We start from the raw sequence: 19,635 nt of genomic DNA, 5'->3' as shown, positions 1-19,635 counted from the left end.
TGATACGCAATGCCACTCACGGTATGATGCAGAAACAAGTCGCATGGGTGGAGTGCATAGGGTTCACTGGTTCACTATGTTTCTATCGTACTCTTACTGCAAGTCTTTACTCCGAGTTTTCAACTTACAATAAGGATCGTACGTGTATTTTATTGTCTACTCATTAAAATAAAAGCAAATTCTTAAAGTTTTATTTTAACAGATAGATTATTCAAGCTATGCAAATGACATGTGTTCGTTAAATTCGCACTGTCTTTTACAATATATAAATAAGACCAAAAAATATACGGTGTGCAATGTACTTTGAGGTTGTTTATTATATTCGTGTGTGTGTGTGTGTAACAAATAATACACCCCGAAATGTATTACATTAAAGTGTCTTTCAATCCTTAATTTTTATCAGTTATTTTCTTTTACGATCGAGGAATCTCTTTTACGCTGTTTCAGTGTGCTCTTCTAAGGATTACACAAGTGACAGTACGAAAAAGCTTTCTTACCACTACATCCATGCTTTTTACATTAGTTTTGTGGAGCTATTTACAACTGCACTTGGCACTGCCAGGTATGTGTGAGTCATAGTACTTTCTGTTACTTGTACAATCTTTGAGAGTATTGTATGTAATATCACTCTTATATAACTTTTTATTGTTGTTACGTATTTCTTACCCAACGGCATTGCTGGAGTAGAAACACCGGTTCCCGTCAGATCACCAAAGTTAAGCGCATTCGAACTTGACTAGCACTTCGATGGGTCTCTCCTTGTGAGGCCAACTGAGGAGCTAGTTGACTGAGAAGTAGCGGTACCCCGTGTCTGGTTTCGGTGTTGCCTAAGGGCTGAGGATGACACGGCAGCCGGTCGGTGCCGTTGGGCCTTCAAGACCTGATGCAATGGCGTTTTCTTGCTTTTCTCCTGTTCCCTCCTCCACCTGAAGATAATTTGCAGTGGAGATCGTAACCGGCAGTTGGAAATAAAAAGTTATGATGCATGGAGTATTAGTGTATTTATTATAGCAATGGAAATTATGCGTCCTAGGACACGGCGACAATTATTAACCACATAATTTTTAAAAACTCATTAGTTGTATAGACGTCCTTTCTGTATCTTGTGAAAATTGTTAAAAATCGGGTGAACTTTTTACTCTTCCAGAACTTCAAGCTCATATGTTTTAAACCATTGAACTCAATGATGCACTTTTTTCCGTTGGATATAAAAATACCTCCCTCAGCAATTGATGTTTCCGAAGTTTCTTTGATCCACAAGAAACACGTAACAATTCTGAAATTCACGTGTAGCCTAGACGTTTATACCGTCTCAAATTATATGGACGATATGTTCTTAAATTAGTGCCTAAGTTGGATTTTTCTTCAAAGGGGCGTAATTTTCGCATTCAGAACAATGCTTTGCGCAGAGTGTAATGCCGCAAATGCATATCCTCCTATTTCCATCTATTGTACTATAAATCTTTTCCTTATTTTGTTACCTCAAGATATAACATTTCTGTGTCCTTATATGTTGTAATTGCTTTACTATTTATGTATATATATATATATATATATATATATATATATATATATATATATATGCATTTATGTCGATGTATAATTGGTTTGTTTTGTAAATACTATTTGCATTTTTACGCTGGGTCTTGCCTAGGGAAAACTGTGCTATCGAACTATTACATCGATAGGTCGTGTGGAGAACCAAAGTTTTTAGGATCTTGGGTAGTGTTAACTCTGCCGCGTGGAGCGCGGGCAGAGCAGAGTCTGGCTGGAGTAGGGCAGTGGAGCAGGTGTGTTGAGTGACGCTCCCGCGAGTTGCCGCGCTTTCGGGGTTTGCCAGCATGTAATTGCGCTCGACTTGCTATGATAGTTTCTGATATGGTGTCGCGGACGGGAAACACTAGCAGGCACAAATGAAGAGCCCGTTTCGCCTGGTGACCGTGTCGAGAAGAAGGTGTGCCAAAATCCAGCTTCTGCAACAGCTACGGCCGACAATGAGTGACTGTCGCCACCTCCTCGATCGACGACTTCAAACCTTCAATCAACCAACAAGGAAGACTGAAAGCACGTTAAGTTTTAGAACTGTATGGTAAACTTCAGCTTTTCAAAGTATTCCATTAGCATCACTAAAATACAGCAACTTAGCACGAACATTTGTTGCTCATTCGCCCAATTGCATTACCAAGCAGGGTCCCTTACTTTTTCCGAAATCAACTCGAGTGTCGTTGAAATTCAAACGCCAGCATTAAAGTAATATAATTCGATTACACTGCTTTAATTTCAAAGTTCAGTTAAGGTATTCTTAGCTGGCTACAATATTTAGATTACACAAGCACAAATTAAGAGTGCGAGTTTTGTTAACATATTTTAGCTTACCTGTGACTGCAGCTCAGCTTGGTACATACTAAATTTTACTATTGTTAATTGTTCAGAATAATTTAATTCAAGTTCAAATGCGTAGATTCAAGTAGCTTTTGAAATGATTGTTGAGGTAGCCCAAGATCAACCTTATTTTATTGAATTTCGTAGTGCTTCAGAAGGAAAGCTCACTAGTAACTTCAGTCACTAAATTAACTTTCAATTTTCCGGTTTTATTAATTCTTTTGGTAAATTAAGTCAGAGTGTAGCGAAATTTATTACTTCTGACAAACATTCAGTTTTCACACAACACGTGTCAACCTTCAGTTGCTACGCTTTTAGTGCTAATTATTTGTGCAATAAACTTTCTTTTCAAGTTATTATAGTAGTTGTCCATAGGACTGGCGACCGTAATTTTCCCCAAATCTGAAATATCTAATTAACGCCAGTTAACTGTTTACGTAACGACCGCACATTTACTTTCTTTATTAGCTTTACCCTTTCTCAAAATTGATATCCACCAGTTTCATTTGCATTTTTCCTTTCATCTAGATGTAACCCTTTCCTCCCTCTTTACCGACAGATTAGCTTCGGTGGCAATTGCTTTTCCCAAATTTCCATTAGGTACACACAGTTTAATTTTACTGTCATTAAGGTCGATAGGTGAGGGGGAGGCGACTAAGAGAACTGGCTGAGTTCTTTATCTAAATTGGTTGGTAGGTGGTGGTGGTACAGGAGGTGTTTATATATGAGATAAACTTTTATTAGGATATTTATTTACAGCTAATTTACAATTCAACAGTTTTCCTTAGCTGTAAACTGGAACACTTCCAGCCACTTACAATGTATTTAACCCTAAATGGTTTCTATTCCCTCTGCACCCTTTTGCGTCACGGTTCTTCGTCGCCTGTGTCTTGTAGGAATCTAATTTAAAAATATTTCCCTCTGAACCCCTCCACGTCAGCCCGCCGGTGTCACGTACAGCCAGACGGGAACAGAGGGACTCGTTCTAGCGCATACTACGTAATAGCTGGTCGGACTCGGAGAAAACAGCGAAGCTATGCAGCGCGGGGGAGCCCCGCGGTTCTGCGGCTGGCAGGAAGAGAAACAGGGCAGGTGTGTGTGTGGATGTGTGCGCCGCCTACAGGATGAGCGGAGCCGAGCGGTCGTTCGTCTTGGTTTTCCGCAGCTTCACCGTGGCGAACACGTTGCTCCTGCCGACAGACAGAAAGACGGGCGAGCCGTGTGAGGCCACTCCATTTTTTACACATTTGCATGCTGCGTCACTAACACGCGCTGCATAAGCGAGAGACATTTATTTTATTTAAATTGCACTGCGGGAAAATACATACTCTGCAAGGCTACCTTTCATCTCTAGCAGAAATTGCAGCAAACGAGAAAACATATGATGCAAGCTTGTACACACTACTTGGAAACCCCTGAAAAAGAAAATAATGGAAGAAGAATCATCTCTTCCTCTATTATGGATGTAGCGTGAGAGGATTGCTATCTTATATATTTCTTTCTGAATCATTATTAGTGTTATTTACTTTCACGAATAGTGGCATTTTGAAATCTGCTGGTGAAGCTGTTCCAACGCTTTGCCATAGTAGACAGCTCAACAAAGGAAAATTGTAGGAAAAAATTCTTGTTTTCGCAAATTGTTGTGTAGTGATAGGAGGTTGCGTCATGAACAACATACTAAAATTTCTAACCGGTGAGGTGTGATCGTTGGGGTACAGGAAGGGGGTGAGCATTTAAAGGTCAGATTTTTTACCTTTCTGCATATTTACAGCGTGCAGGATGTTGCTGAACAGCAACTCTTATTCGCTTACGTTCCAAAGGAACAGCCACAGTAGAAAGTAAAACAGATGTTTAATCCGTAAGTGACCATTTTAGTGTTAATTATTGGATTTCGATTCCCCCCCCCTCCCCCCCCCCCCCGAGAAAAAAGAAAAGTTGAAAAAACAGAATTAAGAGATAGCAGAACAATAAAAGCAGGTGATAAAATGGTGACTGATAAAAACTGAAACCTGGCGAAAAAGATGCGAATAAATACAAAAAAAACGGTCGGTGATGCTGAGTAAAACACATAGTAAACAGACAGGCACAACTAAAGAAAAAACATACGGGACTGTCTGGTTTCAACTAGTGACGGTATTGTGGCCGTTTGCAGCACTGACAGGGGACACACAACACTGAATACTCACTTAAAACAGCACCATAGAGGCGACACAGCGGCAGATGGTGGGGGCGGAGGGATGAACCAGACCAATGAGGGGGGAAAAAGGGGGCAGGACAGGAAAAGAAAAAAGGGGGGCAATGGAGGGAGATAATACAGAAAAAATGGGTGCAGGGCGGATGTGAGAAGAAATGGGAAAGGCAGTGGAGGGGAGAGCAAAAGGATTCAGGGGAGAGAAGTGAGCCAGAGAGAGGGTAGGTGGGGAAAAAACAGGACGGAAGGGAGAGGGAGACCAGGAAAAGGACAGAGGGGGAGGTGAGGATCAGGGTTGATAGGAGGGATAAATGGAGGGAGAAAGGGCATCATCCTGGAGGGGGAGTCGATGGAAGCTACCTTGGGAAAGGATATGAAGGGTGTAGAGGTGGATGGTATGGGGGAGAGGGTAGGGGGGACACAACAGTGAAGGCACAGCACAGGGAGAAGGTTGGAGAGGATCAACCAGGGGTTGAGGGGGATCAAGTTGGTGAGAGGTGTGGATATGTTCAAGGAAAAGGACCAGATGGAGGACAGGAATCAGGTTGTAGCAGATCTGCATGGGGAATGGGAGGCATATATATAAGGTGAGGCAGAGCACATGTCACTCAAGGATCTGGGGGAGAGCAGATATCCAGGTGGGACTGTCATAACAGAGGATAGGACAGATTAAGGATTTGTAGGTGTGGAGGATGGTAGAGGGGTTCAACCCCCATGTCTGACCAGAGAGGAGTTTAAGGAGGCAGAGGTAGTTGTGGGGTTTGGATTGGACAGAGCGGTGATGAGGGATCCAGGTGAGGTGACAGTCAATGGAAGGGCCAATGTAGCTGAGGGTGGGGGATAGACAGATAGGACGGGCACAGACTGTAAGGGGAAAATCAAGGAGCAGGAAGGAGCGAGTGGAATGACCAACGATGATTGTCTGGTCTCGGAAGGATTGATTTTCAGGAGCCATTGGTTACACTATGGAGCAAAAAGGTCAAGGTGATTCTGGAGAAGGCATTGGTACTGTTGAAGGGTAGGAGCGAGGGCAAGGAAGGCGGTGTCATCGACATACTGCAGGTCTACTGGAGGGGGGGGGGTTGGGGCATATTTGCCGTTTACAGGAAGTGGAGAAGAGGGGAGAGGACAGAGCCCTGGGGCACCCACAGAGGGGTAGAAGGTGTAGGAACCGGCGTTATGGATGGTAACGTAGGAGGGGCGGTGGGAGAGGAAGGAGGCAATCACACGGACATAATTGATAGGAAGGGCATAGGTATGGAGTAAACAGGAGACCGGGATGCCAGACATGGTCATAGGCCTTTTCGACGTCGAGAGAGACAAAATTGGCAGAGTGACGGGAGTAATCCTGGAGGGAGAGGAGATGAGTGAGTTGGTCGTTGGCAGAGAAGGGAGGTCGAAAGTCACATTGGGTGTTGAGGAGAAAGTGGTGTCGGTGGAGGTGGTGATGGATACACCAGGTAAGGATGGATTCCAAGACCTTGCTGAATTCTGAGCTGAGACATATAGGGCGATAGAAAGAGGCATCAGATAGAGGCTTGTTGGGTTTGGAGAACATCAAGATACAGGAGGTTTTCCACAGGTCGGCGTAGAAGCCAGTGGCAAGGATTACGCTGTAGAGGGTGGCAAGGACTGCAAGGAAGGAGGGAGGGCAGTGTATGAGATGGCGGTAGGTAACGTGATCGTGGCCGGGAGCAGTGCTGCATTTAATGCAGTGTGTGAAGCTGATGTCCTGTGAAGTGATGGGAGTGTTAATTTTAGATTTTGGTGTGTGTTTCAAGTACTGTAAGCTAGGAGGAAGGTGAGGAACAGAGGTATCCGTACATTCGATGATGTCAGGGAGGAGGGAATAATCAAATTGTAGATCACCTGGAATGGAAAAGACATCAGATAGGTGGGAGGCAAAGTGGTTGTCCTTACTGAGGTTGTCAGGAAAGGGACGGTCATCAGGGAGAAGAGGGTACTGTGAGGCAGGGCGGGTCCCAGTAAGGCGGTGGAAAGCAGACCAATACTAGGAAGGGTTTATTGGGAGCGTGGTGTTCAGTTGTCTTCATTTCTGTCGCCAAGCACGGCATTTCTTCGCAGTAAGCATGTTGCGGATGTGTCGTCGTAATTGCTGGTGGCGTGTGAGTGTGTCATGGTCACGAGTGCGGAGAACAAAGCCGTAGAGGCGGCGGGATTCACGAAGGAGGAGGACGGCCTATGGGGGCAAGGCTGGGCGGTGAGGGTGGATGGCTTTAGTAGGGATATGGGCGGTGACGGCGTCGGACAAGATCTGGTGGAGGAAGGCAGCGGTGCAGGAGATGTCGTCAGGAGATTGGAGGGTAAGGTCGTGGTGTTCGATTTGAGTGTGTATGGAGTCCTGTTGGGCATCCCAGTTGGCGCAAGAGTAATCGTGGACAAGTTTAGGAGGGATGTCAGGGCGAAGAGTTGGGAGGGGATGGCGACCATCAGAGATAGTGAGGAAGACGGGAGCATGGTCAATGCCAATGAGGTCAAGGACATCGGCGGTGATGCGCCCAAGGAGATTGGGAGAGGCTAGTACCACGTCGGGAGTGATGTTGGATTCGGGTCGGATCTGCTGGGGGAGGGGAACCAGGTCTCCCTGGAGGGTGGTTTTGAACTGATGCCACCGCTGGAGTTCGGCAGGAGCACGGCTGTGGATATTGAGGTCAGCGGCAATCACGTACGTGGAGAACGTAGAAGAAATCAAAATTACAATGTATCAACACACCCGTTTACGTTAAGTACAAGTGCAAAGTATAAACAGATTGCATATCGCCAAAGTTTGCAAAGTTGAGGGTACGTTCAAGGCTACATTAAACAATTCCGAACATATATGTCCAGATCCAAGTGAACATCACTGAAGTTCGTTAATGAACGATGCAGGTAAAGGTCGAAGCTAATTGGAAACCTAGGGAAGGTGGCGCCATCGTGGCGCCCTGGTTCTTTTATTTCCGGAAATGTTGTTTCCTTAGTAATCCACAATCTTAAAACGAAGCAATGGTTCAAATGGCTCTGACCACTGTGGGACTTAACATCTGAGGTCATCAGTCCCCTAGAACTTCGAACAACTTAAACCTAACTAACCTAAAGACATCACACACATCCATGCCCGATGCAGGATTCGAACCTGCGACCGTAGCAGTCACGCGTCCGGACTGAAGCATCTACTCGTAGAACCGCTCGGCCACCGCAGCCGCCGGCCGTTGTACCCGAGCGGTTCTAGTCTGGAACCGCGCGAAAGCTACGGTCGCAGGTTCGAATCCTGCCTCGGGCATGGATGTGTGTGATGTCCTTAGGTTAGTTAAGTTTAAGTAGTTCTAAGTTCTAGGGGACTGATGACCACAGATGTTAAGTACCATAGTGCTCAGAGCCATTTGAACCATTTTGAACCACCGCAGCCGGCTCAACGAAGCAATGAACAAAATATGATTACACAACATAAGCGGCACATACACATGTTTCCTTTTGATTCTTTTCATCGTATCTACCTTATCCACATTCCTTCCCTTAGCACTTTTCTTTTTCCTCTCCCCGTTTCCCCCCCCCCCTTTTCCTTTCACTCTGTTATTCTCCTTACCCCTCATCCTCCTCCCTTCCCCTACCCTTTCCTTGTAATTATACTGATTGCCCAAATGCTGCTGTCAATATAATTATGGTCTCTATTTCTGGATTATATGTCATTGAATGTGATCTTATTGTCATATACAGTATGACTTTATGCGCAACCCGTATTGGCCTATTTTTAGTTCAGTTTAATTACTGAAACGTGTATGTTTGTGGACATCTTTTCATAATGTTTTTTAAACATTCTTTTGTGTTTGTTGTGTTTTTCGCGCAATTATGCTACCCTGTAACAACGATGTATATGATACGAAATGGCAATGTTGTATTTCGTACTTCCGACGACGATGTATTGATATGTTTCACGCCTTACGGCACGTGCGTCCTACAGTTTTTGGTTTTATATTGTAGCACTCATTATTTCAGAGTATTATATTTATGTAGATTAGTATACTTACAAAACCTGTGCATCTGCGACGAATGATGTGTAATCCTTTTTAATATATCGCTTGTTTTTAAGATTGTGGATTACTGCGGAAGTAACATTTCCAGAAGTAGAAGAATCAAGGCCAGATGAGGGCGCCATCTCTCCTAGTTCTCCTAGTAGCTTCTAAGCTGATCAGTGTCATTCGTCAACGAACTTCAGTGACGTCCACTTGGATCCCGACATGTAAGTATCCCAATTATTTAATGTTATTTTCGACGTACATTTAACTACGCGAGTCTGGGTATGTACGGGTGACGATATGCAGCCCATGTATGCTTTGCTCTCGTACTTAGTTTAAACATGTGTTTTTATGTATTGTAATTTTGACTTTTTATACATCCGTCCTGACCCTGATCTACGGCCTTCTTCGTCTTCATCCGTCTTCGTCTTTGTCTGTCCCCAGTTTCTGTCCTCTCCTCTTCGTTCTGTTCGTTCTTGTTTCTCTCTCCCGTCATGTCCGCCCCCACCACCACTGTCACTACTACCACCACCGCCATTGTCTATACCTCCCCTTCCGCCGCCTCCACCACTATAACTTGGTGTGCCCAGTCCCACCCCCCTCCTTCCATTCCACCTCTCCTCACTCTCCCTTCACCCTCTATCTTTGTCGCCCCCTCTCCCGCTTCTTCCTCCCGCTCCTCTCGTTCTGATCCCTTCCCCCCACTCCCCCAGCCTGTCACTGCAGCTCCGGCTCGGGTGGTGGCCCGTCGGGCCACTGCCCACGCCCAGCTCTCCCCGTCACCTTCGCCATCACCGCCGCCACTGCCACCGTCATCGTCATCGTCGCCGTCGCCTTCGCCTTCACCGTCACTGTCACCATCTCCGGCGCCGACTCCGGCCCCGGGACCTGCCCCTCCCCGCCATATTCCCGTTGTTCCCATCCCCCACACCTCCTCCACCGCCGTCAAGCGCCCCGGTGGCACTCCTGCTTCCTCTGCTTCCAAAAAGGCTGCGCCTCGTCCTCCTTCCCCCACCCATGATGCCATGGAAGTCTCCCCGCCTGTCCCTGCCCCCTCATCCTCCTCCTCTCCCCCTTCCTCCTACCGCTACCTCCTCTCCCGTCCTGATCCCTCTCTCCTTGAAGCCCGGAACCTCACCCTCTTCCTTCGCCAGCATTGTCCTGGTGCCCCCATCTCCCTCCTCACTCCTCGCCGAGATTCGGTCCTCATCTCCTCCCCCAGCCCAACCCTCCACACCTACCTCCTTTCCCGCATCCCTGTCACCCGCTTTGGCCCTCATGCCTCTCTCACCCCTGCTCCTTCACCACCTCCCTCCCGCCAACCCCAACCTCCGCGTCGCCCGCCAACTCTCACCGCCGTGATCACTCGGCTTAGTCCAGTGATCACGGAGGAGGAGGTGTTGGCGGAGCTCCAGGCGCATCCCCATTTGGAGGTGCGTGCGGTTCGCCGCATACATAACGCTGCCGGCCCCACCCGCCTTATGCGGGTTTTTTCTGAGCACGCCCCCTCCATTGACCGTCTCCTGAAGGAGGGTGCCCTCCTTTTTAACCAGCGGTACAAGGTCGACCCCTCCCGCTCCCCTCCTCAATCCCTGCGCTGCCAGAGGTGTCTACGCTATAACGCGCACCCCACAGCTGAGTGCCGCGAGGCCTCCACCTGCCCGCATTGTCGGCAAGCGCACTTCCTCAGGCAGTGCCCCAACCTCCAATCCCCTCCTTCCTGCAATACCTGCAATCTCCCCCATCCCACCTACTCCCAAAAGTGTAAAGCCCGACCCCCTCCAACCACTCCTGAACTCACCGTCCCTGTCCGTCCCCTGGACGCCCCCACCCCTCCTGGCAATTCCCTTCGTCCCCCCCCCCCCCCCCCCCCACCGCTGAGGACATCATCAGGTTCCTTACCATCGTCCTCCAGAATGTTCATCCCTTTCAGCGCCCACACACCCTCCAACAGATCTCCCTCGCCGCCCCTTCCATATTCCAACTCAAGATGTACGCCACCTACTCCAACAACCAGGCCCATTTCACCTTCTCCCGCCTCGACACCCTCGTCTAAATCCCTATCATGGCGCGACAGCAACGTATCCTTTTCAACAACATCCGCTCCCTACCCGCCAACAGGAACCTCTTCCTGCACACTCTTGCCACCCACCGCGTGGATGCCTTCCTCCTTAATGAAACCTTCCTCCAACCCCACCACACCATTCACACTTCGCCCTACCTCCTCCACCGCTCCGATAATCCCCTCCCGATTGCGCGTGGCGGAGATGCCATTGGTCACCACCGCCAGATCCCCGTTCGGCTCCAACCTCTCCTTCCCGACCCCACCGAACACCTGATCCTTAGTCTCTTCTTCCCCGGCCTTACCGTTACCTGCGCCACCATCTATGTCCGCCCCAACGCTCCTATTCCCTTCGACTTCCTCTCCCACGTCGATCGTACCTTTTCCTCCTACGTGATCGCCGCCGACCTCAACATCCATAGTCGTTCCGCTGCCCAGTTACGGCGATGGCATCGGTTCCTCTCCACCCTTCAAGGTGACCTCGTCCCCATCCCCCGGCATACCCGTCCTGAATCCAACTCCACTCCTGATGTTATCCTCTCCTCCCCCAACCTCCTTGGCCGCATAACGGTGGATGTCCTGGAGCCTATTGGTAGCGACCATCTCCCTGTCCTCCTCACCGTTTCAGACGGTCGTCGCCCTCGCCCCGACCCTCGTACTGACCCTCCCCCTAAGTATGTCCACGACTATTCCCGAGCCGACTGGAGTGCCTACCGGGATACCCTTTCCACCCAGGTCGATAGCCACCCTCTCACCTACCACCACCCTGACGATGTCACCCATGCCGCCTCCTTTCTCCAGCGGACCTTGTCTGAGGCCGTGGAGGCCCACGTTCCTACTGTCGCCATCCACCCCCACCGTCCTACCTTACCCCCACAGGCCGTTCTCCTCCTCCGTGAATCCCGTCGTCTCTACCGTGCCTTCCTCCGCACGCGTGACCCGGACACACTACGACACCACCGGCAACTCCAGCGACACTTTCGTAATTTGCTAGCAGCTAAGAAACGCCGGGACTGGCGACAGACATGCACCCGTTTAAATGCAACCCTACCAATCAACTCGTCCAAGTTCTGGTCGGCCTTCCGTCGCCTTACCAGAACTAAACCCTCCCCCTATTATCCTCTTCTCCATGATGATCACCCTTTCCCTGACTCCCTTAGTAAGGCCAATCACTTTGCCTCCTACCTCTCCGATGTATTTTCCGTCCCCGATGATCCCCAGTTCGATTACTCCCTCTTCCCAGATATCCGCGATCGAACTGACACCTCTTCCCCTCCCCTCGCTCCTGGCTTCCAGTACTTGGACAGCATTACACACACGGAACTCAATGCCCCTATCACTACACAGGATCTCATTGATACACTCCGCACAAAACGCAACACCGCTCCTGGTCACGATCGTGCCACCTACCGTCACCTTCGTGAAGCTCCTGTCTCTTTCCTCTCCACCCTGGCCAGGCTCTACAATGTAGTCCTGTCCACCGGTTACTACCCCGACCTGTGGAAAACCTCCCGTATCCTCATGTTCCTTAAACCTGGCAAACCGCCGTCCGCCGTCTCCTCCTACCGTCCCATCAGCCTTACCTCGGTCTTCAGCAAGGTCCTAGAATCTATCCTCACCCGCCGCATCCACCAGCATCTCCGCCAGCACCGCCTCCTTCCCGTCACCCAGTGTGGCTTTCGGCCATCCTTCTCTTCCGACGACCTTCTCCTTCACCTCACTCATCTCCTTTCCGAACAGCTTAATTCCCGTCGCTCCGCCATCTTCCTCTCACTTGACCTCGAACGTGCTTATGACCGCGTCTGGCATTCCGGTCTCCTCTTCAAGCTCCAAACCTTTGCCCTTCCCATTAACTACGTCCGTCTGATCGGTTCCTTTCTCTCCCGCCGTCCTTCCTATGTCACCATCCATAACACCGATTCCTACACCTTTTTCCCCTCCGCCGGTGTGCCCCAAGGCTCCGTCCTCTCCCCCCTTCTGTACCTTTTGTACACGGCGGACATGCCGCCGCCGTCGCCCCCCGTCCACCTCCTCCAGTTTGCCGATGACACCGCCTTCCTCGCCCTTGCCCCCACCCTGCAACGCTCCCAACGCCTTCTCCAATCCCATCTTGACCGGTTCACCGCTTGGTGCAACCAGTGGTTGCTCAAGGTCAATCCCTCCAAAACCCAGGCGATCATTGTAGGCAAAACCACCCCTTCCTTCCGCCTCCTTGATTTCTATCTCATCGTCTATGGCCGTCCTATCGCCCTCACTCCCACCCTTAAGTACCTTGGCGTCACCCTCGACCGTCGCCTCTCCTGGACTCCCCATCTCCAGGCAATCCAAGCCAAGGCACGTTCCCGACTCCGTCTCCTCAAGCTCCTTTCCGGCCGCACGTGGGGTCTGGACCCCTCCACAATCCTCCACACCTATAAATCCCTCATCCGCCCTATCCTTTGTTACGCCCATCCAGCCTGGATCTCCGCCCCCCCTACCTTCTATAAATCCCTCCAAATCCTTGAACGCCATGCTCTCCGCCTTGCCTATCGCATCCGTCTCCCCTCCCCCACGCGGATCCTGTATGATCTCATCCCCTTCCCCCACCTCCTTCTTTTCCTTGAAAGGATACGTATCCTGTACACCTCACGTAAACTTGATCCTCCTCACCTGCTCATTTCCCCGATCCTCTCCCACCCCCGCACGCTGCCGCGCCTGTATTCCCACGTCCCACCCGGTCTCCATCTCTCTACCCTCCATACCCTCTCCCAAGGTGGCTTCCGCCAGCTCCCTCTCCCTGATGATGTCCTCGTCCCCTCCATCTACCCCTCCTATCAACTTTGACCCTGCCCCGCCCCCCATCTCCCGTGTCCTTTCCTTTCGGCACCCTCCCTCCCTTCTCTTCTCTTCCCTTCTTTTTCCATCTCCCTGTCCCGTCCCTTCCCCCTCTTCCCCCGGGCTTCCTCTCCCCCTTCCTCCCTCCCCCCCTATCACCCCTGCCCGTGGCATCTCTGCTCTCCCCTCTCGCTCTCCCACTCCCCTTCCTCCTCCTCCTCTCTTGGCAGGTCCCCGGACTCGCACATGTATAGTGAACATTCGCGCGCCGGAGATCGTCGCCTTTTGTCTCGTGTGTGTGACGTCGTATAGTGTTTTTGGTGTCTGCCGTCCCACTCCTACGTTCACTTGTGCCGTCGGACTCATCAGTGTTTTGTGCGCCATGCCAACGTGTTTTCAGTGTTGTTCTCGTCCCATGTGAACGACTCCGTGTTTTTTATGTCTCTGTGCCCTCTCTCTTTTGCCCGTCACTTTGTTCATTGTCATTCACCATGTTTTATACTCTTGTAAAACGCTATGGCTGAAGAGCGGCGTAGTGTGCCGCTGCCAGCCTACCTGAGTTGTACAGGTTTTAAAATAACAATAAAGTAAAAAAAAAAAATTTTATACATCCCTCCCCCATCTCCTCCCCTCCCTCCCTTCTTCCCACCTCCCTCGTCTGTATGCTCCTGACAGCTCCTCTCTGTTTGCTCATCGTCATAAGTGTCCTACGTCAGTGTTGTAATTGGTGCTGTTCTCCTGTGCGTCAAGAGCTGTGATTTTAATAGTGCGCTGGACATAGTGTTCTTGTCACTAATTGTTATGTGCTACGCCGTCCGTCGATCCTTTTATGATCCAGTGTGTCGCTTTGTTTCGTGTGCGCTAACTTTTTATGGTTTTTATCTCCATTTTACAGTCCCCCGCTTTTTGTCCGTTCTCTTCTGTACTGTTCCGCATTTTTTCTATCTATGTACGCCATATTTTCTCCATTCTGTTATCTTAAATGTCTTCTTTGTATGATTGCTGTCTTTCGGCTGAAGAGAAGCGTATATGCTGCTGCCAGCCCACCCCAGATGGGGCACTGAAACACAATAAAGGGGAAAAAAGTTATATATATATATATATATATATATATATATATATATATATTGGCTCGAAATTGGGCATTGCCCTGAAACCGATAACCTACAGAAGAAATACCTGCTTCGTTCGCGACTCTCGCTGTCCTTTCGCATCAGTTTACGTTTTCCTTTAACAACCCGAAAACCGCAGTCTCTAGCGAAAATGTTTTCAGGAACAAAATTAAACTAAATTAAATTTCCTGAAAAAATATGCTGTTAATTTTTACTTACAACTAATAGTTTTCGCGTCCCATTGGATGAAAAATCGGAATTTATTAAAAATATTATTTAAATCATATAAAATTAGGTTTTATAGATAAATGAATTGGATTAAGAACACTTATTAAATGGATGAACCACATCTAAGTGGAGTATAAATGTATTGAAAGATTGTGTTCTGGGGTGTAACGGTCCGGAGGAAGGTCGAGGATAGACGAGTCACGGAAGGCAGGCCGCCACATTGTGGTCCTGCACTTATCTCGTTTGCAGGTCCGCGAACTGAAGAACCAGCAGATGAGTCCCCAATCTCTTTACCCTACTACGTCACAAAACGCAACTACAGGCTGTTTCAGAAAGTTGTACTGGAATGGGAGCGACCTGGAACACACGTAGACAAACCCACATGCCTGTGTGTCGTGCTGAAGAGACAGCTGACTTACAAATATCATTGCTAGGAGATCCGCCGTTAGGTGGCCACCAGGAACAACATCTTGAGGAAACTAGTGGATAGTAAACGAGGAGCCAGATTAGATGAATTGAGCATGAGCATATAGATAAATTTGCTTAGACTTCGGATGAGTGCCACTCTCAACACGGTGCTTCATGCAGACGATAGGAGATTCCCTAGTATTGCACTGTGGTGAAATACAGATTATCGAACATCTTCATCAATGTCCCTACTACCCCACGAGATGTACCCTTGACGACCTAAGAGTTGACAAGGAAGAAGCGTTGGAGGTAGCCCAATATTGGACTGAAAAACTGCTAAGAAATTTTTCGGACACGAAGAATGGAAACTAAAGTTTACATCTGAGACTATGTGATCAGAGAAATATGTAGCAGCGCTCATAGTTATTTTCAACTATTTGTGTGCTGTCACAGACTCCATTTTGGCCACATTAATCGAACAGTCAAAAATTCCTTAATATTTACGTTAAGCGTACTGCAGGACTGTTCGTTTCCTTACATTGAGAGTTAACTGTCCTACTTTGTATTACGCTTTCGTTTCCCAAAGACCTGATTAGTCATTACTGCCACACTTTCTTACAAAGATCTTCGGCATATGCAACAAGTATAAGATGGCTACGAACACTAATGGCAAGCTTCATCGCATTCCCTTGTAATATTTTTCCCTTTATTGTTATTTTTATTCTCTTGTCCCAAACAGCAGAATGTAGGCTGTCAACAGTAATTCATAGGTTCTTCAATCAGAAAGATTTAAAAAACTATAAAAGTGACTTAAAGACACCGGAAGGTGTTGAATTACAGAAGAGTTATGAGCTCAACAACCTATTACTATCAAGAAATGTTCTGTGAATGTAAAACCCCGATTTCTAATGATATATTTCGCTAATGTTGCAGGATTTTGCGATAGTCTGGAAGAGGGAATGGATAAGAAATAAGATTTGTTATTTTTATGAAGAAAGTGAGAAGTACATAATGAGTATTCTTGCTTGCGAGTGATTTGGAACTAATGAGAAACTGAAGCGTTGCGGATATTGACACATAACGAAGCTGTTGGAAAGGAAGAAGAGTAGGTAGAAGAGTGTCCCTGATGCAGAGAGGAAAATAGGAATTTTGTTGAAGATTGAATGATAAGTAGATCTCTAAGTGTATTTCGTAGTCATGAAGTGGTTCAGGGGGAGATAGTTAAAGTTTCATTGGTATAGGATGCTGAGGGTGTGTACGTGTAAGGTTGGGAGCATAGCAGATTATTATAGTTACATCAGGAATGAAACTATTGTGTAGGTGGTGTGCAGTTTCCCGGCAGATTTTAATTTCCCTGCGACACTTCCTAAATTATTTCAGTATCTATGCGTGACCTGTCTCCGTTGCCTAGCCCACCCTTCCAAACTGTTGTTCAATGTCAAAGCGCTACATACCCGTTGAACACCTTGTATAACAATCCATAATGCATAATTCTACGTCGTCCGTGACCGACGATGGAGCACGCTACAATGGCTCCATGAATAGAGACAAAGGCATATGCATCCGTTGCAAAAGGCATTATCGGAATTTCCGTTTATCTCGGATACCAGCGATGGCCGCATTCATATCAAGTGCGTTACTACATTTCCCTCTGCATTTTCGCGTGATTTACTCAGCGTCTCAGTATAAGAAGGCGTGGAAGAATTCTGTCTAGACAGAAAAGTTAGAGAAAGTAGCGGAAGAAAAGTTATGGCCAAACCATAGGCGAGGAACTGCCAAAACAGACGAGAAAGGAAAAATTGGTATAATATGAAGTAATACTTCCAGAATATTTGACTTTCCCCCCGAAGAGAAGCGGAGGGAATGGTCACAGAGCCGACTGAGACGCTGATGATTGATGAGAGAGGATGACGAGGGCAGGTGCCATTGACTTGGTCAATCGCAGTGATACAATATAGAATGGATGGCTTCCTACATCTAACCTGTTTATTATCGGAAACCAACTAGAAATAGTTAAACCTTAAAATAACTAAAAACAAAACAGAATTCAAATAGATCTGCGGCTTATCAGCACTGTTGATTAATTAGTGTATCGAAGGTGCAACGAGGAAAAAGAAAAGGTTGACAAGATATCATTTCTGACTGGAAGAAAACTCAGAAAGACTGATGAAATAACAATCTACAATAACAGTGCTCCCACTTGCTTCAACAAGTGAAGTTCACCATCCGAAACGACTGAAAGCAAATAAACTGAATTAACATAGAGAGACATATTGTTGCACCACACACTGAGGCCCATACATTTTTGTAGCACCGATTTCGAAGGTAAAAGTTTCTTAAGACTGTAGAGTTACGCGTTGCTCTACAAAGGAAGGAAGATTGGCCATAATGTCTCGTCGACATCGAGGTCAGTAGAGACGGAGCACAAGCTCGGATTATGTCAAGGATGGGAAGGAAATTGCCCGTGCCCTTTCAAGGGAACCGTCCCGACATTTGTCTGAAGCTATTTCGGGAAATCACGGAAGACCTAAATCTTGATGGCCGGAAGCGGGATTGAACCGTCGTCCTCCCCTGTTAACCACTGCGCCGCCTGGCTCGGTGTCACCGTGCAAAAAATTATAAAAGCGTTTGAAACGATATATTTTAAAATACACTGATGAGTCACAACATCATTATTAACTGCTTGGAACGAAATGCAGGAGCGATTCTGCGTGGCATGGCTTCGACAAGACGTTGGTAGGTTTCAGAAGGTATGTGGGACCAGATGCCTACGAACAGGACATGCAATCCGATAAATTAGGGGCCAGTGGTTTCTGGGCTCGGAAATGGCGCACTGTATGGCCCCAGATGTGTTCCATCGGGTTCACATCAGAAGAATATGGTGGCCAAGACATCAAGGTAAGTTGGCTATCATGCCCCTCAAATCAAAGTAGCACGATTCTCCGCTTGTAACGCGGACAGAAAGATAGCATCAGCGTTGGGTAAGAGACCAAGCATGAAGGGATGGAGGTGGTCAGCAAAAATGGCCACATAGTCCATAGCTTTAGTAGTGCCTTCGATTACTACCGCTCGTCTCATAGGAGTTCAGATGAGTCTCCCCAGGAGCATAATACTGCCTCCCCCCCTTCCTCCCCCTCCCTATGCCTGTGTTCATGGGGCGAACATATAGATTTTTAGTTCCATTTTATATCTAGAATCACTCCATGAATTTTATGCACTCAGTTGAAGTTGGGGACATACACACTGTGGTGACAAAAGTCATGGTACACCCCCTAATATCTTACCGGAACATCGTTTGCCCGGGGTAGTGCAGCAGATCTACGTCGTATGGACTCAACAAGTCGTTGTTGGAAGTACCCTGCAGAAATATTGAGCCAAGCTGCTCTATAGCCATCCACAACTGCGAAAGTGCTGCTAATGCAAGAACTGACATGTGTCAAAATTTTCGGTCGGTTTCATGTCCGCAGATGTGGGTGGCAAATCATCCGCTCATATTGTCGAGAATATTCTTCAAACCAATAGTGAACAATTATGGCCCTGTGACATGGTGCATTGTCATCCATAAAAATTCCACTGTTGAATGACTGCAAGTGGTCTGCAAACAGCCGAACATAACTGTTTCCAGTCAACTATCGCTTCAGTTAGAGCAGAAGACCCAGTCTGTTCCATGCAAACACAGTTCACACCTCGTGGAACCACCAGCTTGCACAGTGCCTTGTTGACAACTTGGCTCCAGGGCTACGTGAGGTCTGTGCCGCACTCGTATTCTACCATCATCTCTTACCAATTAAAATTGGGAGTAATCTGATCAGGCCACGGTTCTCCAGTAGTCTAGGGCCCAAGGGATATGGTCATGAGCCCCGGAGAGTCGCTGTAATTGTCGTGTTGTTAGCAAAGGCACTCGCGGCGGTTGTCTGCTGCCATAGCTCATTAACGGCGCATTTGGACGCATTGCGCTAGCAGATACTTCCATCGTACGTTCCACATTCATTTCTGTGGCTATTTCACGCAGTGTTGCTTGTCTGTTAGCGCTATAACCTTTCGGTTGTCAATTGTAGGATGTCGGTCATGCGTTGTCCGTGGGCAGAGGCAAGCTATAAATTTGGTATTCTCGGCACACTCTTGATGCTATAGATCTCGGAATACTAAATTCCCTAACGATTTCCGGAATTAAATGCCCCATGCGTCTGGCTGCTACTATCATTCCACGTTCTATGTCTGTTAATTCCCATCATGTGGCCATAATCAAGTCAAACACCTTTTCACAAGAGTCAAGGGAGTACAAATGAGAGCTGCACCAATGCACTGCCCTTTTATACCTTGTGTACGCGATGCTACCGTCTTCTGTGTATCTGCATATCGCTATCCCATGACTTTGGCCACCTCACAGTAAGCACATGAGGATTATCGAGGGACGGCTCGTGC

General features: G+C 47.8%; 1 protein-coding gene across 1 annotated transcript in view; it reads right to left on the bottom strand.

Annotated features, from left to right (window-relative positions):
- Window positions 1–3,099: 3,099 nt before the first annotated feature.
- The window catches only part of LOC124589405 (brain-specific angiogenesis inhibitor 1-associated protein 2), a 618,821-nt gene continuing 602,285 nt past the window's right edge, over window positions 3,100–19,635 (bottom strand). Inside the window, exon 13 of the mRNA XM_047131551.1 lies at window positions 3,100–3,572. Within this exon, the coding sequence (XP_046987507.1) occupies window positions 3,500–3,572 (73 nt within the window). The 3' untranslated portion in view covers window positions 3,100–3,499. The remainder of the gene's footprint in view (window positions 3,573–19,635) is intronic.

Source organism: Schistocerca americana, chromosome 2, assembly GCF_021461395.2.
Source record: "Schistocerca americana isolate TAMUIC-IGC-003095 chromosome 2, iqSchAmer2.1, whole genome shotgun sequence".
In the NCBI taxonomy this organism is placed as follows: domain Eukaryota; kingdom Metazoa; phylum Arthropoda; class Insecta; order Orthoptera; family Acrididae; genus Schistocerca; species Schistocerca americana.
The sequence above is the reverse complement of the archived record's forward strand: the minus strand, read 5'-3'. Positions and strand labels throughout refer to the sequence as shown.